This window comes from Zophobas morio, unplaced genomic scaffold (assembly GCF_036711695.1).
Source record: "Zophobas morio isolate AGI-343-1 ecotype UQ-CSIRO unplaced genomic scaffold, CSIRO_AGI_Zmor_V1 ptg000124l, whole genome shotgun sequence".
Taxonomy (NCBI): Eukaryota; Metazoa; Arthropoda; class Insecta; order Coleoptera; family Tenebrionidae; genus Zophobas; species Zophobas morio.
In genome coordinates this window covers 30,424-43,431 of record NW_026972229.1, presented here as the reverse complement: position 1 = coordinate 43,431, position 13,008 = coordinate 30,424, and the positions used below count along the sequence as shown (strand labels likewise).

At 31.7% G+C, this 13,008-nt stretch overlaps 1 protein-coding gene and 1 long non-coding RNA gene across 2 annotated transcripts; both read right to left on the bottom strand.

Annotated features, from left to right (window-relative positions):
* Nucleotides 1-1,661: 1,661 nt before the first annotated feature.
* On the bottom strand, nt 1,662-2,915 carry LOC135145103 (microfibril-associated glycoprotein 4-like). Its single transcript, XM_064077220.1, has 3 exons — nt 2,769-2,915; nt 2,356-2,719; nt 1,662-2,301 (listed from the first exon to the last, which is right to left on the bottom strand). Exons 1-3 carry the CDS (start codon nt 2,838-2,840, stop codon nt 1,892-1,894), a joined length of 846 nt encoding a protein of 281 aa, XP_063933290.1. The 5' UTR covers nt 2,841-2,915; the 3' UTR covers nt 1,662-1,891.
* A 945-nt stretch (nt 2,916-3,860) lies between these two features.
* LOC135145104 (uncharacterized) lies at nt 3,861-5,156 on the bottom strand. Its single transcript, XR_010283327.1, has 3 exons — nt 4,645-5,156; nt 4,528-4,586; nt 3,861-4,479 (listed from the first exon to the last, which is right to left on the bottom strand). It is a non-coding gene; the product is annotated as an uncharacterized LOC135145104 (long non-coding RNA).
* Nucleotides 5,157-13,008: the final 7,852 nt, after the last annotated feature.

Sequence of the window (13,008 nt, the reverse complement as noted above, 5' to 3'; positions counted from 1 at the left end):
GTGTTTTCTCAGTTTTTCGATTCTTCAATTTTTCAGTTTTCGGATTTTTTAGTATTTCGACTTTTGGATTTTTCTCGTTCTGGATTTTTCGATTTCCCGACGTTTTACTTTTCAGATTTTCAATTTTTCGTTTTTTGAACTTTTGGTTTTTACAACTTTTCGATATTTTAAGTTTTCAATTTTTAAAATTTTTGTCACAAACTTCCATTTTTTCAATTCCTTTATTTTTTGTTTTCCCGATTTTTTAATTTTCATTTCTCGGTTTTATGTCACAAATTTTCATTTTTTCAATTCCTTTATGTTTTGTTGTTTCTTTCGATTTTTCAATTTTTCATGTTCCCGATTTTTATTTTCTAATGTAGCGAATTCTTAATTTTTATTTTCTCGATTTATATCACAATTGTCAGTTTTTTCATTTCCTTTATTTTCTGTTTTTTTTTGATTTTACAATTTTTCAAATTTTCAGGCTTTGAATTTTCAGTTCGTCCATTTTTCAATTTTTAAATTTTTCACTTTGCAGTTTTTGGATTTCCTGTCTTCCGATTTTCCAATTTCTTTAATTTTAAATATTTCCATTTCATAATACATATTTCTTTTTTTTTTTGATTTTTCACTTTTTCGATTCTTAAGATTTTTTAAGTTTTCATTTTGTAATTTTTCGTTTTTTATTTTTGTTTTTCAATTTTACAATTTCTCGACTTCCAAAATTTTCAATTTTTCGTTCCTTCAGTTTTTCAATTTGACATTTTTCAATATTACAGATTTTCATTTTTCGATTTTTCAGTTTCTCAATTTTTAATTTTTCCCTTCTCCAATTTTTTGTTTCCGATTTTTATTTTTCATTTTCCCGATTTTTGATTTTCACTTTTTTGATTTTATATTTCAATTTTGATTTTATTTATTTTTTGTTGTTTCTTTCGATTTCACAATTTTTCCTTTATTAAATTTTTCAAATTCTCAGGTTTTTATCAATTTTCTTCAAATTTTCAAGTTTCATGTTCACTTTGTACATTTTCAACTTTTTCGTTTTTTTATTTTTGATTTTTCAATTTTACAATTTGTCGACTTCCAAATTTTCCAATTTTTCAATATTACAAAATCTCATTTTTCCATTTTTCACATTCTCGATTTTTAATTGTGCCCGTTTTCAATTTTCCGTCCCCTCAATTTTTCAACTCCCCGATTTTTATTTAGCATTTTCCTGATTTTTTATTTTTCATTTTCTCGATTTTATATCACAATTTTTTAAATTTTTATCGTTTCTTTCGATTTTCCAATTTTTCGTTTATTCAATTTTTCAAATATTCAGGCCAATCGATTCCAATTCGTCGATTTTCGGATTTTAAAATTTTTCAGTTTGTAGTTTTTGGGTTTCCACCCCTTTTTTACTTTTTGGATCTTCAATTTTTCGTTTTTTGAACTTGAAAAATACAGGGTATGAGTGAGAATTTATGCTCAACTGTTGTGTGATAATTCTGAGTGATACCACCTTCAGCAGTGTGCACAACTGCGTTTTTACATTTGTATCTTCTTGGTCGGGTTAATGCATATCAGTCAGTAACAACAACAAAACTAGATTTAGTACTTAGTATAAAATAAACAATTTTATTCATAAATAAAATATTTATAGCGACAATTATCTGTGATCTTACAGTACTCATCACAAATATTTAAACACAGTTACAACGTTAAAAGGGGAATTTTTCTAAAGAAATTTATGCAAAGGCTACCTTATCAATTGTTTTCTTTCAAAGATATTTGAGTTTAACCTCGTTATATTAATAAGCGAACTGGTGGGGTTTTACTGTAGATACAGAGGCATTCAAAACATACTTTTAAAATGTTTTATTAAACTTCTGATTTGTAAACACAATAATCGTCCAAAAAGTGTTCACAGATCTGGACGCAATGGTCGAACCATCATTCTCACTTCCTTCAAACTGTAATCATTTCCGTGGGAATCAATCCAGTATGTTCTCTTCCATATATCCGACGAAGGAAACGTCTTACCCAAGAGTTTACCACTCAAATGAGCTCTCTTACAACTACGGTACCACCATCCGGCATTCGACCAATCAGCACAACTACCTCCGGCCCATAAATCATTATCTCTATCCTTAGTCGTAAATTTCATTCCAGCTTCCTGGGAGAAATAGTCTCCAGCGGTACCACTGTACCCTCGCAAGATCTCCATCGCATATTGATCTTCTGCACTTCCAACTTTGAAGGTCTTATATCGTGCATAGATTTCTTTATCGTCCCAGTCTACTAGTTCAATAAGTAACTCGTTGTACTCGTATCCTGTCAAACGAAAAATATTCTACAGAATTTGTACCTTAAAGGATGCTGCAGTACCTGTCAGTAAATGCATCTTCTCCAAACCTAGCCAAAATTCGCCCTCCGGCTTTCCAAACCCATTCTTGTAACTATTCCAGTCCAAGTAAAAGTCCTGAGATCCATCATACCTGTTCAGAATGACGGTCCAGCCACCACCTCGAGTTTGCATGTTGCAGTACACTTTGAAGGGTTCTAGTGCGTACTTAGGTAGGATGGTGTAAATCCCAGGAGTGTTGTGACCCTGTTTTTGAATTTCTTTACAGTTTGTCGGGACGTGTTTAGTGCAGGTGTTGGTTTCTGGGTTAGTTTTCTGACCTTCGTCGAGTTTGTTGGTGTTTTCGGTGCGTTCGGTAGTAGTAGTAGTAGTAGAGACGACGACAAACTACGTCAAAGTTTGAGTTTTTAATTGTAAAATTTTGTCGAATACTTACGTTGTCATTATTCGACTGTAGTGAAAATGTAGCTAGCGTCAGGAAAATTAGTGCACAAAATTTTGTGGACATCTTGTTTGACTCACTGGCGACCAAGGCCAACTAGATTCATATCGCTTAGCGCTGTACAAGGCCTCGTCACTCCACTGAAAATTGGGTTCCAGGATAGCAAGCCATGGAATCCCGAAAGTGGTGTCATCTATTCTCAAATTACGATACTGTATTTGAAATGAAAACAAGAATCATGTTCGTCAAGATCATTATAATTATTTGTGATAATTACTATCACCGGTTCCACGCTGTCACAATTGTCATATCGAATCAATCTTTTGCTACTTTTGTGTGTTTTGGGTTTCTTGGTCGTTTGTTCTCGTTCTGTATTTATATTGTTATTGTTAAGGTTCTCTTGGCATTTTGAATGGAACAAACAATTTAATAAAAGAACGCTTGTATGCAGAACTACAAAATTTAAAGCACCCTGCACAAAGATTGTGTTCCTTGATTATTGACGACATGTCAATAAAAGAGAAGATGATTTATAGTAGAGCAGAAGACCGCATTTATGGACTGGATAGTAATTCAAATTCTATCGGTAGTTAACCAAAAATTGCAAACAAAATGGCATGTTTTGTAATTAATGGCTTATCAGCACGATTTGTTATTCCAGCTGGGTATTTTTTTCATTCCACATTACAAGCTGCAGATTTCCATTCATTAACTTTGCAAGTTCTCAAACTTCTGACAGACTGTGGATTTCTAGTTTTACGCATTGTTACGGACAATCATCCCTCTAATGTAGGACTGTTCAGAAATTTATGTGGAGGAACACTCAGATATTACATTGAGCATCCATTTCTTCCACCAGTGCCTTTATTTCTTTCTTTTGATTTTTGTCATGCGATGAAAAATGCAAGAAACCTTTTTTTGCACCATAATATGAACTCCTCAGCTGGCATCATTTCTTCGTCCTATTTGAAATCCTTATATGGCCTACAAAAGGAATGGCCTGTGAAACCTGTCAGGTACCTTACCAAAAAACACCTATTTCCAACAAATCTGGAGAAGATGAATGTGTTGCGAGCTGTACAGGTTTTTTCACCGCCAGTTACTTCAGCGCTTAAATTATTAAAAGAAGATGGATATGATAATTTTATTGATGCTGATGGGACTATCTTATACATGGAAAACATGTATCATTTCTTTCAAGTGCACAATGTTTCAACTCGCAGGCACTACATTCATGCCCTCGATAGCACTGTTGCACCATATGTGAACGTTTCGGACGAACGCCTTCACTGGTTGAATGTGACTTTCCAACATTAAGTCAAGGATATTTAGTCTACTTCAAGCAGGACTGGTTATTCAGGCTTAAGCGACGAAACGGCACATGCTTTGTGTTTCACAGCAAAAAGCACATTTTTGTGCATTCAGTTTCTTCTTAAACAATCTGGATTTTATTATGTATTAACTAGATCATTTAGCTCGGACGCAGTTGAAGCAACATTTTCCCATATTCGCCTAAAAGGAGGCTCAAATGACACCACTGATGCTCGTGCTGCAGAATATGCTTTACGGCAAATTCTACGAAGTGGCATTTTAAAATCATCTTTATTTGCTAACACCGCAAGTACTGTTAGTCATGTATCTTTGAATCAACTGTCTCATCAGAGAAATCAAACAGCAGAGGACCAACTTGAAGAACTACTTCTGCCTGCAGATTTACGTTACAAAATTGATAGTTTAAAACGGAATCAAGTACCTGAAAGTAACCTCTACTCTGCATCCATAGCTTTCTTAGCTGGATATGTAATTCTTAAGCTGCAACAAAAAATTCGATGTGATAATTGTATTGCACCATTAGTATCAAGTACAATACCTGGACCTCTGCTAAAATTAATAACCCTTCAAGACCATGGTGGCTTAATACACCCAAGTGAACTATTTGTGGGACTTGTAAAGCAAATAGCCGATGTCATCCAAGAAATTTTACCACACTTAAGTTTTAACAAAACATGTGACCACCTGATTAAGCTCTTACAACCAAAATTACTAAAAAATCCATTACTACCTTGCGTTGAACACCAACAAGACCTCAGCGTGATCATTATACTAACAGTAGCAAAACCGGTCTTGTCGAATATATGTCTAGAAAAAACAGATTCTTTAAAAAGAAAAATAATAGACAACAAACCCCAAAGCAGGAAACTATTGAAGCTTTAATAAATGGTTTATTCTTATTATGGTATTATTTCTTGCTTGTTTTGAGTTTCTATTTAACACTGACATCAACCACTTCTGGCAGTGACACTTGGTCACATCACAGTGACAGTGACACTTGGTGTTTGGTGGCATATCAAAGTTGTTTAAAATCCCACAAGGTTGCTCCACTTTCGGTACGTTTGATAGGAACTTTAAAAAGCGCGAGTGACGAGGCCTTATACAGCGTTTAAGCAGTATGAATCTAGTTGGCCTTGCTGGCGACTTTGTACTGAGCATGGGCTGCTCACTCTTTACTCTTTACATTTCCCTGTAAAACACTAAATAGTTGGGGAACATTTCACCAGAGGCGCGGCGGTCGAATTTTAAAATTTGTAAATTTGAATTATCGTAGTGGCCTGTGATTACACGTCTGTTTTCTCCTGTCAGATTATTCTCACTGTGTTATTTTTGCCTTAAATCGTTATTATAAGTGTGTTCCTGTTTTGTATTCCTGTTTTGTGTTCGTCCTATTGTTGTTATACGTATTCTTGTTCTTGTTTTCATAATAGTTAGTTGTTCGTGTTTTTATAATAGTTACTTTGTTCGTGTTTTTGTAATAGTTAGTCGTTGTTCGTGTTTTACATCATTTTTATCAAAGACTATTCCATTTGTGGTTTATTATCATTAAGTTTTATCTGTTTCTCAAATTTTACAGGTACAAAATTATAATTATCATACCTACTGATCTTTTCATATAATATACATTTTGTAGCGTTATAATGACCAAATTAAGGAAATGTGCTATTCGTGGATGCGAAGACAGGCAATCTCCTCGCCATCGTTTTCCAAATCCCGCTAAAAATCCTATTCTTTTCCGAAAATGGTTGATTTTATGTGGGGAAGAAGAGCTCCGCAAAAAGGAACCTGACCTGATATATCGATCACACCGTGTTTGCCACAAACATTTTCGAACTGAAGATAGAGCTTCAAATATGTATCTGCGAAAGGACACAATACCTCAGTTATTCTTACCAAGTTTAACAACAGAAATCACTTCTTATGAACTCGCATCTACTTCTAACGGTAATGATCAAGTATACATACATGCAAAAATTGCAACTTTCAAACAGTCTAGTATAATCCATACATACATTGAATCTAATTTATTTCTTAAAATAATCATGTACTATTAAGAAAACAGCGGGACTCAAAATTGTAAACAATCATTGACAATTCTTATTCATAACGATAATGTGTTTCTTTTAAATGAAATTTCGGACAAGTGTATTATGGGTTGCATCACCGGTCCCTTAATTAAAAAGAATGATAAATTACGCTCCAATAATGTCGAACAAGCAGATAATCTATCAAATCAAATATTTTACATCAAACAAACAAAAGCAAAACAACTTAACAAAACGAAAATAATCCAAAGCTGAAAAATGATATCATTTCATTTTTGTGCAATTGCAGACTTAAGAAATGAGCACTAATCACTAATGATTTCAGTATGACGGCAAAATTGTCTAATCTAATTCATTTAAATAAATAAATTTTAGTACAAATTGGAATAATTATTCATTACTGCAATAAATAAAATATGTTGTATATTTATTCCCAGAAAATTGAGTCCTCCCATAAAATGGGCTACTGTAATAAGAAAACATGGACCACAGTGAATATTATACTTGTCAAAATAAAGTAACAGTTTTTATTTTTTAGGATGTGAGAATAACTTTGTTGTCAATCCTGACCCATTCCACTCCTGTCCATCTCCTTCGACATGTGAAGAGCTTCCCGAAAATCCCGTATTAAGAGGTTTAAAACGTCAACATTCCAATGCAATGGCCGAAAGTTGGATTTCAAAAAAATATATCCCAACTCATGTTTTAAAACAAATAGGTGTGAGTAGAAGTAAGTTATTAACAGGAACCGCCAAAGACATGTATCAGGTCACCAAAAAATTGTGTTCAAAATTGAATCGTTTGACGAAAGTTAAAAACATCTATAAGGGCAAACTAAAAAAAATCAACAAACAAGAATTAATAGATCGGGCAACGAGGCCATTAAACAACATCGTGCGTAATTTCATTAGAAGTCAAATCAGATTAGCAGGCTTGCGTCCTAAGGGACGGCGCTATACGCTGGACGATAAAATTATGGGACTTCTCTTACATCGACAGAGTGGCCGTGCTTACAAGTTATTATCCAAAATATTTGCACTGCCATCAAGAAAGACTGTCATGTCTCTTTTGAACAGAATACCCATAAAATGTGGGATTAATGAAACTCTTTTTGACAATTTAAGGGCCAAAGTTAAAGGTCTGAGTCGCAATGAAAAGCATTGCGTTCTTATGTTTGATGAAATAAGTACTGAGCCTCATATTGCATTAAATGTTCATACTAAGGGATTTGAAGGATTTGAAGATTTGGGTGACGTCAAGAAAGCAAAAATTGCTGACAGAAGCCTAGTTTTTATGATTAAAGGTGTGACTAGAGAATGGAAACAACCAATAATGTACGTGTTTTCCAATGGACCCACAAAAACTATTGATATAGTCCGGCTTTTGAAAAAAACTATTTATAAACTACACAGTGTTGGTCTAAATGTACTAGCCACAATTAGTGACCAAGGGTCAAATAATCAGGCTGCTATTAATTATTTAATGAACACAACTGTAACGTCTGGAGATTCTACATTAAACAAAAATCTGAAATATTTTATAGTTAATGATAAACAAATTATACACATTTACGATCCACCACATCTTCTAAAAGGTATCAGAAATAACCTATTAAAGCATGATATCATCTGGCAAGAAGATGATGAAACACTACGCGCACGGTGGGACGATATTCATACAGCTTACAAGATGGACCAGTGTTCAGTAGAATTAAGAGCATTACCTAAATTGACCGAGGCTCATGTACATCCCCAACACATAAAAAAAATGAAAGTGTCTTGTGCAAGCCAAGTTCTGAGCCATTCAGTAGCTTCCGTAATTTCACTGATGGCTAAGAGTTGAACTACTGTAAATGGCATGCAGCTGCAGCCGTCAGCAATTGGTACAGCAAAAGTTTTAAAATTTTTTAATGATTTATTTGATAGCGTGAACGGACGCTCATTGAAGCCAGTAAACCAAAATAATTTGAGATGTGCTGTAACGCAAAATTCAATGCACCTTAATTTCTGGAACTCTGCGATAAAATCTTTAGACAACATTTATTTTACCGATGGTGTCCGCAAAATTACACCGCCAAGTTTAAGAAATTGGGCAACAACACTATTATGTGGTTTATCAAACATTTTTTCTAATTTACGTTCAGAGGGAGTAATGTTTTTCAAACCCAGAGTTTTTAACCAAGATCCCTTGGAAAACTTTTTCGGGCAAATTAGACAACAAGGTGCCCAAAACATAAATCCTACAACTATACAATTCAAGAATCACTTCAAAACGCTTTTATTTAATAATTTAACAACACGACACTCACTTTCTGCAAATTGTGAAGAAGATTTTTCGGATGGTTTGTTAACATCAATACGCCAATTTGTAACTCAGGGCCTACCAGAAGAGGATGACACGACAAACATGATTAATTTAGATACTATCTCTATTCCAGAAATGTCATACACATATATGAACAAAATGGTAATGGCTTATATCAGTGGTTTTGTAGTGAAAGAAATAAGAACTCTCAAAACTTGTGTTAATTGCAAAAGTAATTTAGTATTAAAAAAAAATAATAATTGGCATGATCTTGTAGTTGAAAAAGAATTTAGTAATAAGGTACCCTATAAATTAAAGTATTGTACTCCTACCTTAATAAAAGGATTATGTAATTGTTACAACGCTATTAGGTTTATAATGCCTAAAATTGCATGTCAAGAAAATGCATTTGAATTACTAACTAATTTTTTAAAAATCATGGTAAATTTCAATTTTAATGACGAATGTGAACACGTTGGAGAAATAACAGATTATATTATTAAAAAATTTTCATTATTAACTTGTCACAATTGGTGCAAAGGCTTAAACCGAATTTTAAATGGACAAGATAAAAGAAATATAAGTAGCCAAAGCCTAGATCCTGTTTGTAAAGAAGCCAAATTGTACTTCGAAAAACGAAGGAAAAATCGAAAGCATTAACACATTTTTTCTGATATTACCCTCTACCATTATTAGGTACTGTTCATGTATTATTGACCTGTAGAATTCTATATTCTAAAGCGCATATTCTTTTCGATATTAGCTCAATTTAATTATGTACATTCTTTAGTTTTTCTTATATTTTGTTAAATTAAGTAACGATTACTACAAATGTTTAAAGTTATGTGTGCAGCAGCAACATGGTTTTCTGTACTATCATGACTCTTTAAAATATAAATTTCTATAGTACCTGTGATAAAATTCTACCTGTAACTATTTATCTATCTAATTATGTAATTACTTGTACAATTACTCGAAAACATATTTTTTACACAAATTAATCACAGTTCAAAAACCTACAAGCCTACAACACCAATAAATTTTTATATGATTTCTATCCTGTTTATTATGATTTCGCCCTGTGCGCTTAAAACGTAAATACACAGAAAAATAATGCTTTGTAATTATAATACACTTGCAAATGTTGTAGTACGGACGTACAGAAAAAACATACACTTTAGACAGTATTGCAGTTGTTGGCATATATTTTAATCGATATGTGTGAACATTTGCATTATAATCTGTGAGTTTTAATTTTGTGATTAAACGGCCGTGCTACAGCAAATAGCAAGGATATTTTATTTCATGATATCAAAAACCCAGTAAAAACTGTGAGATTTGAATTTCCCGCTTAGTGTATAGAAGTTGGGGAACATTTTACCAGATGTCGCATGCATTTTAAAATGCCAATTATTGCTATAAAAGTTGCCTATCTATTTCAATATTATATTATTATATTATCTATGGTACTGAGTTAATAATTTTATACAATCACTGTCTTATCAAAACAAATGTTTTCTTTCAAAGCGACTTTGACCTCGTTATATTATTTAGGGGATAGTGGGTTTTTACTGTTTCCAGGACACTGAGGCAAGTTTTAAATAGCATCCAAAACATACTGTTACAAAATAAACCCATACGCCGCCCCGGTACGACACCTATGGGTTCTAGTATGTATGGCGATGATGACTCATTGTCAAGAATCTGGAAGTGCTTTGGAGCCTAGCTTTAGCAGCTAGTAAGACTCATTTTGGCTAATGAGTACTCTCTAAGAAAAGAGAGGGTAAGTGGGCGGGGCTAGTACCTGCTAAAACACGACCGATTTTGGCAAATGACACACCTTCTAAGAAAAGAGAGGGCGGGTGGGTGGGGCTAGTTGAAAAATTGAGAAATCAAAATATGAAACGATCGAAAAATTGGAAAACCTGAAGTTTAAAAAATGAAAAATCGAAAATCCAAAAAGTAAAATGTCGAGAAATCGACGAATCCAAAACTCGAAAAATTGAAAAGTTGAAAGACTTACTAAAAAATTCCAAAACTGACATATCGAAAAATTGAAGAATGGAAAAACTGAAAAATCGCAAAATTGAACAAAATAGTCATAAATTGGTGAATTAAAAGATTGAAAAATCGAAAAATTGAAAAATCAAAACCGGAAAAATCGGAAAATTGAGGAACTGAAAAATTAAAACTTTGGGAAGTCGAGAAATGGGAAAATCGAAAAACAGATTAATTGAGAAATCGGAAATCTGAAAATTAAGAAACGTCAAAATTTGAAAAATTATAAAATATTGAAGAACTGAAAAATCGAAAAATCGGAAAATTAAAAAAATAAAAATTCGAAAATCTAAAATTTAAAAATTGAAATCGAAACTGGAAAATTTAAACAAATGAAAAATCAGATAAAAACATCGAAAAAAATTTAAAAAACTGAGGCAACCAGAAATCGAAAAATCGGAAAGTTAAAAATGGAAAAATTGATAAATCGAGAGACTGAAGAATCAAAACATCGAAACATCCGCATCTAGATAAGTCGAGATCTCAAAAAATTGGAAAATCCAGAATTTTAAAAATTGAAAAACTTTTTTGATTTTATATCACAATTTTGATTTCCTTTATTTTTTGTTGTTTGTTTCGATTTTACAGTTGTTCGTTTATTCAATTTTTCAAATTTTCAGGCCAATCGATTCCAATTCGTCGATTTTCCGATTTTTAAATTTTTCAGATTGGAGTTTTTGGGTTTCCACCCTATTTTCACTTTTTGGATCTTCAATTTTTCGTTAAACTTTAGATTTCCCAAATTTTCGACAGTTTTATACTTCGATTTCTTAATTTTTTTTTAACTTTTCGATGTTTTAATTTTTCTTTCTTAAAATTTTTTTTATTTCTCAATTTATCGAATTCAGATGTTTGGATGTTTTGATTCTTCAATTTCTCAATTTATCAATTTCTCAATTTTTTTTCTGTTTCTCGATGTTTCGATTTTTGGATTTCTCGATTTTTCGATTTTCCAAATTTTCCATGTTTCGATTTTTCAGTTATCCGACTTTTTAATTTTTTTAAATTCTGGAGTTTCGATTTGTCGATTTTTCAGTTTTTCTATTTTTAAGTTTTAGATTTTCGAATTTTTCTTTTTTGATTTTTTGATGTTTGATAATTCAATTGTTCAATGTTTTAAATTTTAGATTTTTCGATTTCTGGATTTTTTGATTTTCCAGTTCTTCAGTATTTCTATTTTACAATATTTCAAATTTTAACTTGGCTGAATTTTCAGTTTTCCGAATTAGCAGTTTCGATTTTTCAGTTTTCTTCATTTTTTCATTTTTTAAATTTTAGACTCTTCAGTTTTCGACTGTTTTATGTATATTTCGATTTGTGAAATTATCGAGTTTTCAGTTCTAGCATATTTTAATTTTTCTTTTTTCCGAATTTTTTTCTTTCGATTTTTCAATTTTTTGAGAACTCGATTTATCGAGATTCGGATGTTTCGATGTTTTGATTGTCTCAATTTTTGAATTTTCCGATTTTTTAATTTTCCAATTTTTTAAATTTTCAAGTTTTGACGTTTCTGAATTTTCAGTTTTCCGATTTCTCAATTAATCAATTTTTTGATTTTACCATTTTCGACTTGTTAAGGTTTCAATTTTACCGTTTCTCAGTTCCTCAATTTTTCGAATTTTCAGGCTCCAGATTTTTAAAGTTTTCGATTCTTTAGGTTTGCAGTTTTTCGGCTTCTCGATTTCCCAATTTTTCAATTTTTTAATTTCCCAATTTTTGGATATTTCGTTGAATTTTGTGTTTTCTCAGTTTTTCGATTCTTCAAATTTTCAGTTTTGATATTTTTTAGTATTTCGACTCTTGGATTTTTCACATTCTGGATTTTTCGATTTCTCGACGTTTTACTTTTTAGATTTTCAATTTTTCGATTTTTGAACTTTCGGTTTTTACAACTTTTCGATATTTTAAGTTTTCAATTTTTAAAATTTTTGTCACAAACTTCCATTTTTTCAATTCCTTTATTTTTTGTTTCCCCGATTTTTTAATTTTTATTTTCTCGGTTTTATGTCACAAATCTTCATTTTTTCAATTCCTTTATGTTTTGTTGTTTCTTTCGATTTTTCAATTTTCATGTTCCCGATTTTTATTTTCTAATGTGGCGAATTCTTAATTTTTATTTTCTCGATTTATATCACAATTGTCCGTTTTTTCATTTCCTTTATTTTGTTTTTTTTCGATTTTACAATTTTTCAAATTTTTAGGCTTTGAATTTTCAGTTCGTCCATTTTTCAATTTTTAAATTTTTCACTTTGCAGTTTTTGGATTTCCAGTCTTCCGATTTTCCAATATCTTTAATTTTAAATATTTCTATTTCATAATACATATTTCTTTTTTTTTTTATTTTTCACTTTTTCGAATTTTAAGATTTTTCAAGTTTTCATTTTGTAATTTTTCTTTTTTTATTTTTGGTTTTTCAATTTCACAATTTCTCGACTTCCAAAATTTTCAATTTTTCGTTCCTTCAGTTTTTCAATTTGGCAATTTTTCAATATTTC

Bases quoted from the DNA above. Each gene is read 5' to 3' on its own strand.
- LOC135145103 (XM_064077220.1), bottom strand. From the start codon at position 2,840: ATGTCCACAAAATTTTGTGCACTAATTTTCCTGACGCTAGCTACATTT. The intron at 2,720-2,768 runs GTAAGTATTCGA...ACTTTGACGTAG, and splicing joins TACAGTCGAATAATGACAAC to TTTGTCGTCGTCTCTACTAC. The intron at 2,302-2,355 runs GTACTGCAGCAT...TTCGTTTGACAG, and splicing joins GAAGATGCATTTACTGACAG to GATACGAGTACAACGAGTTA.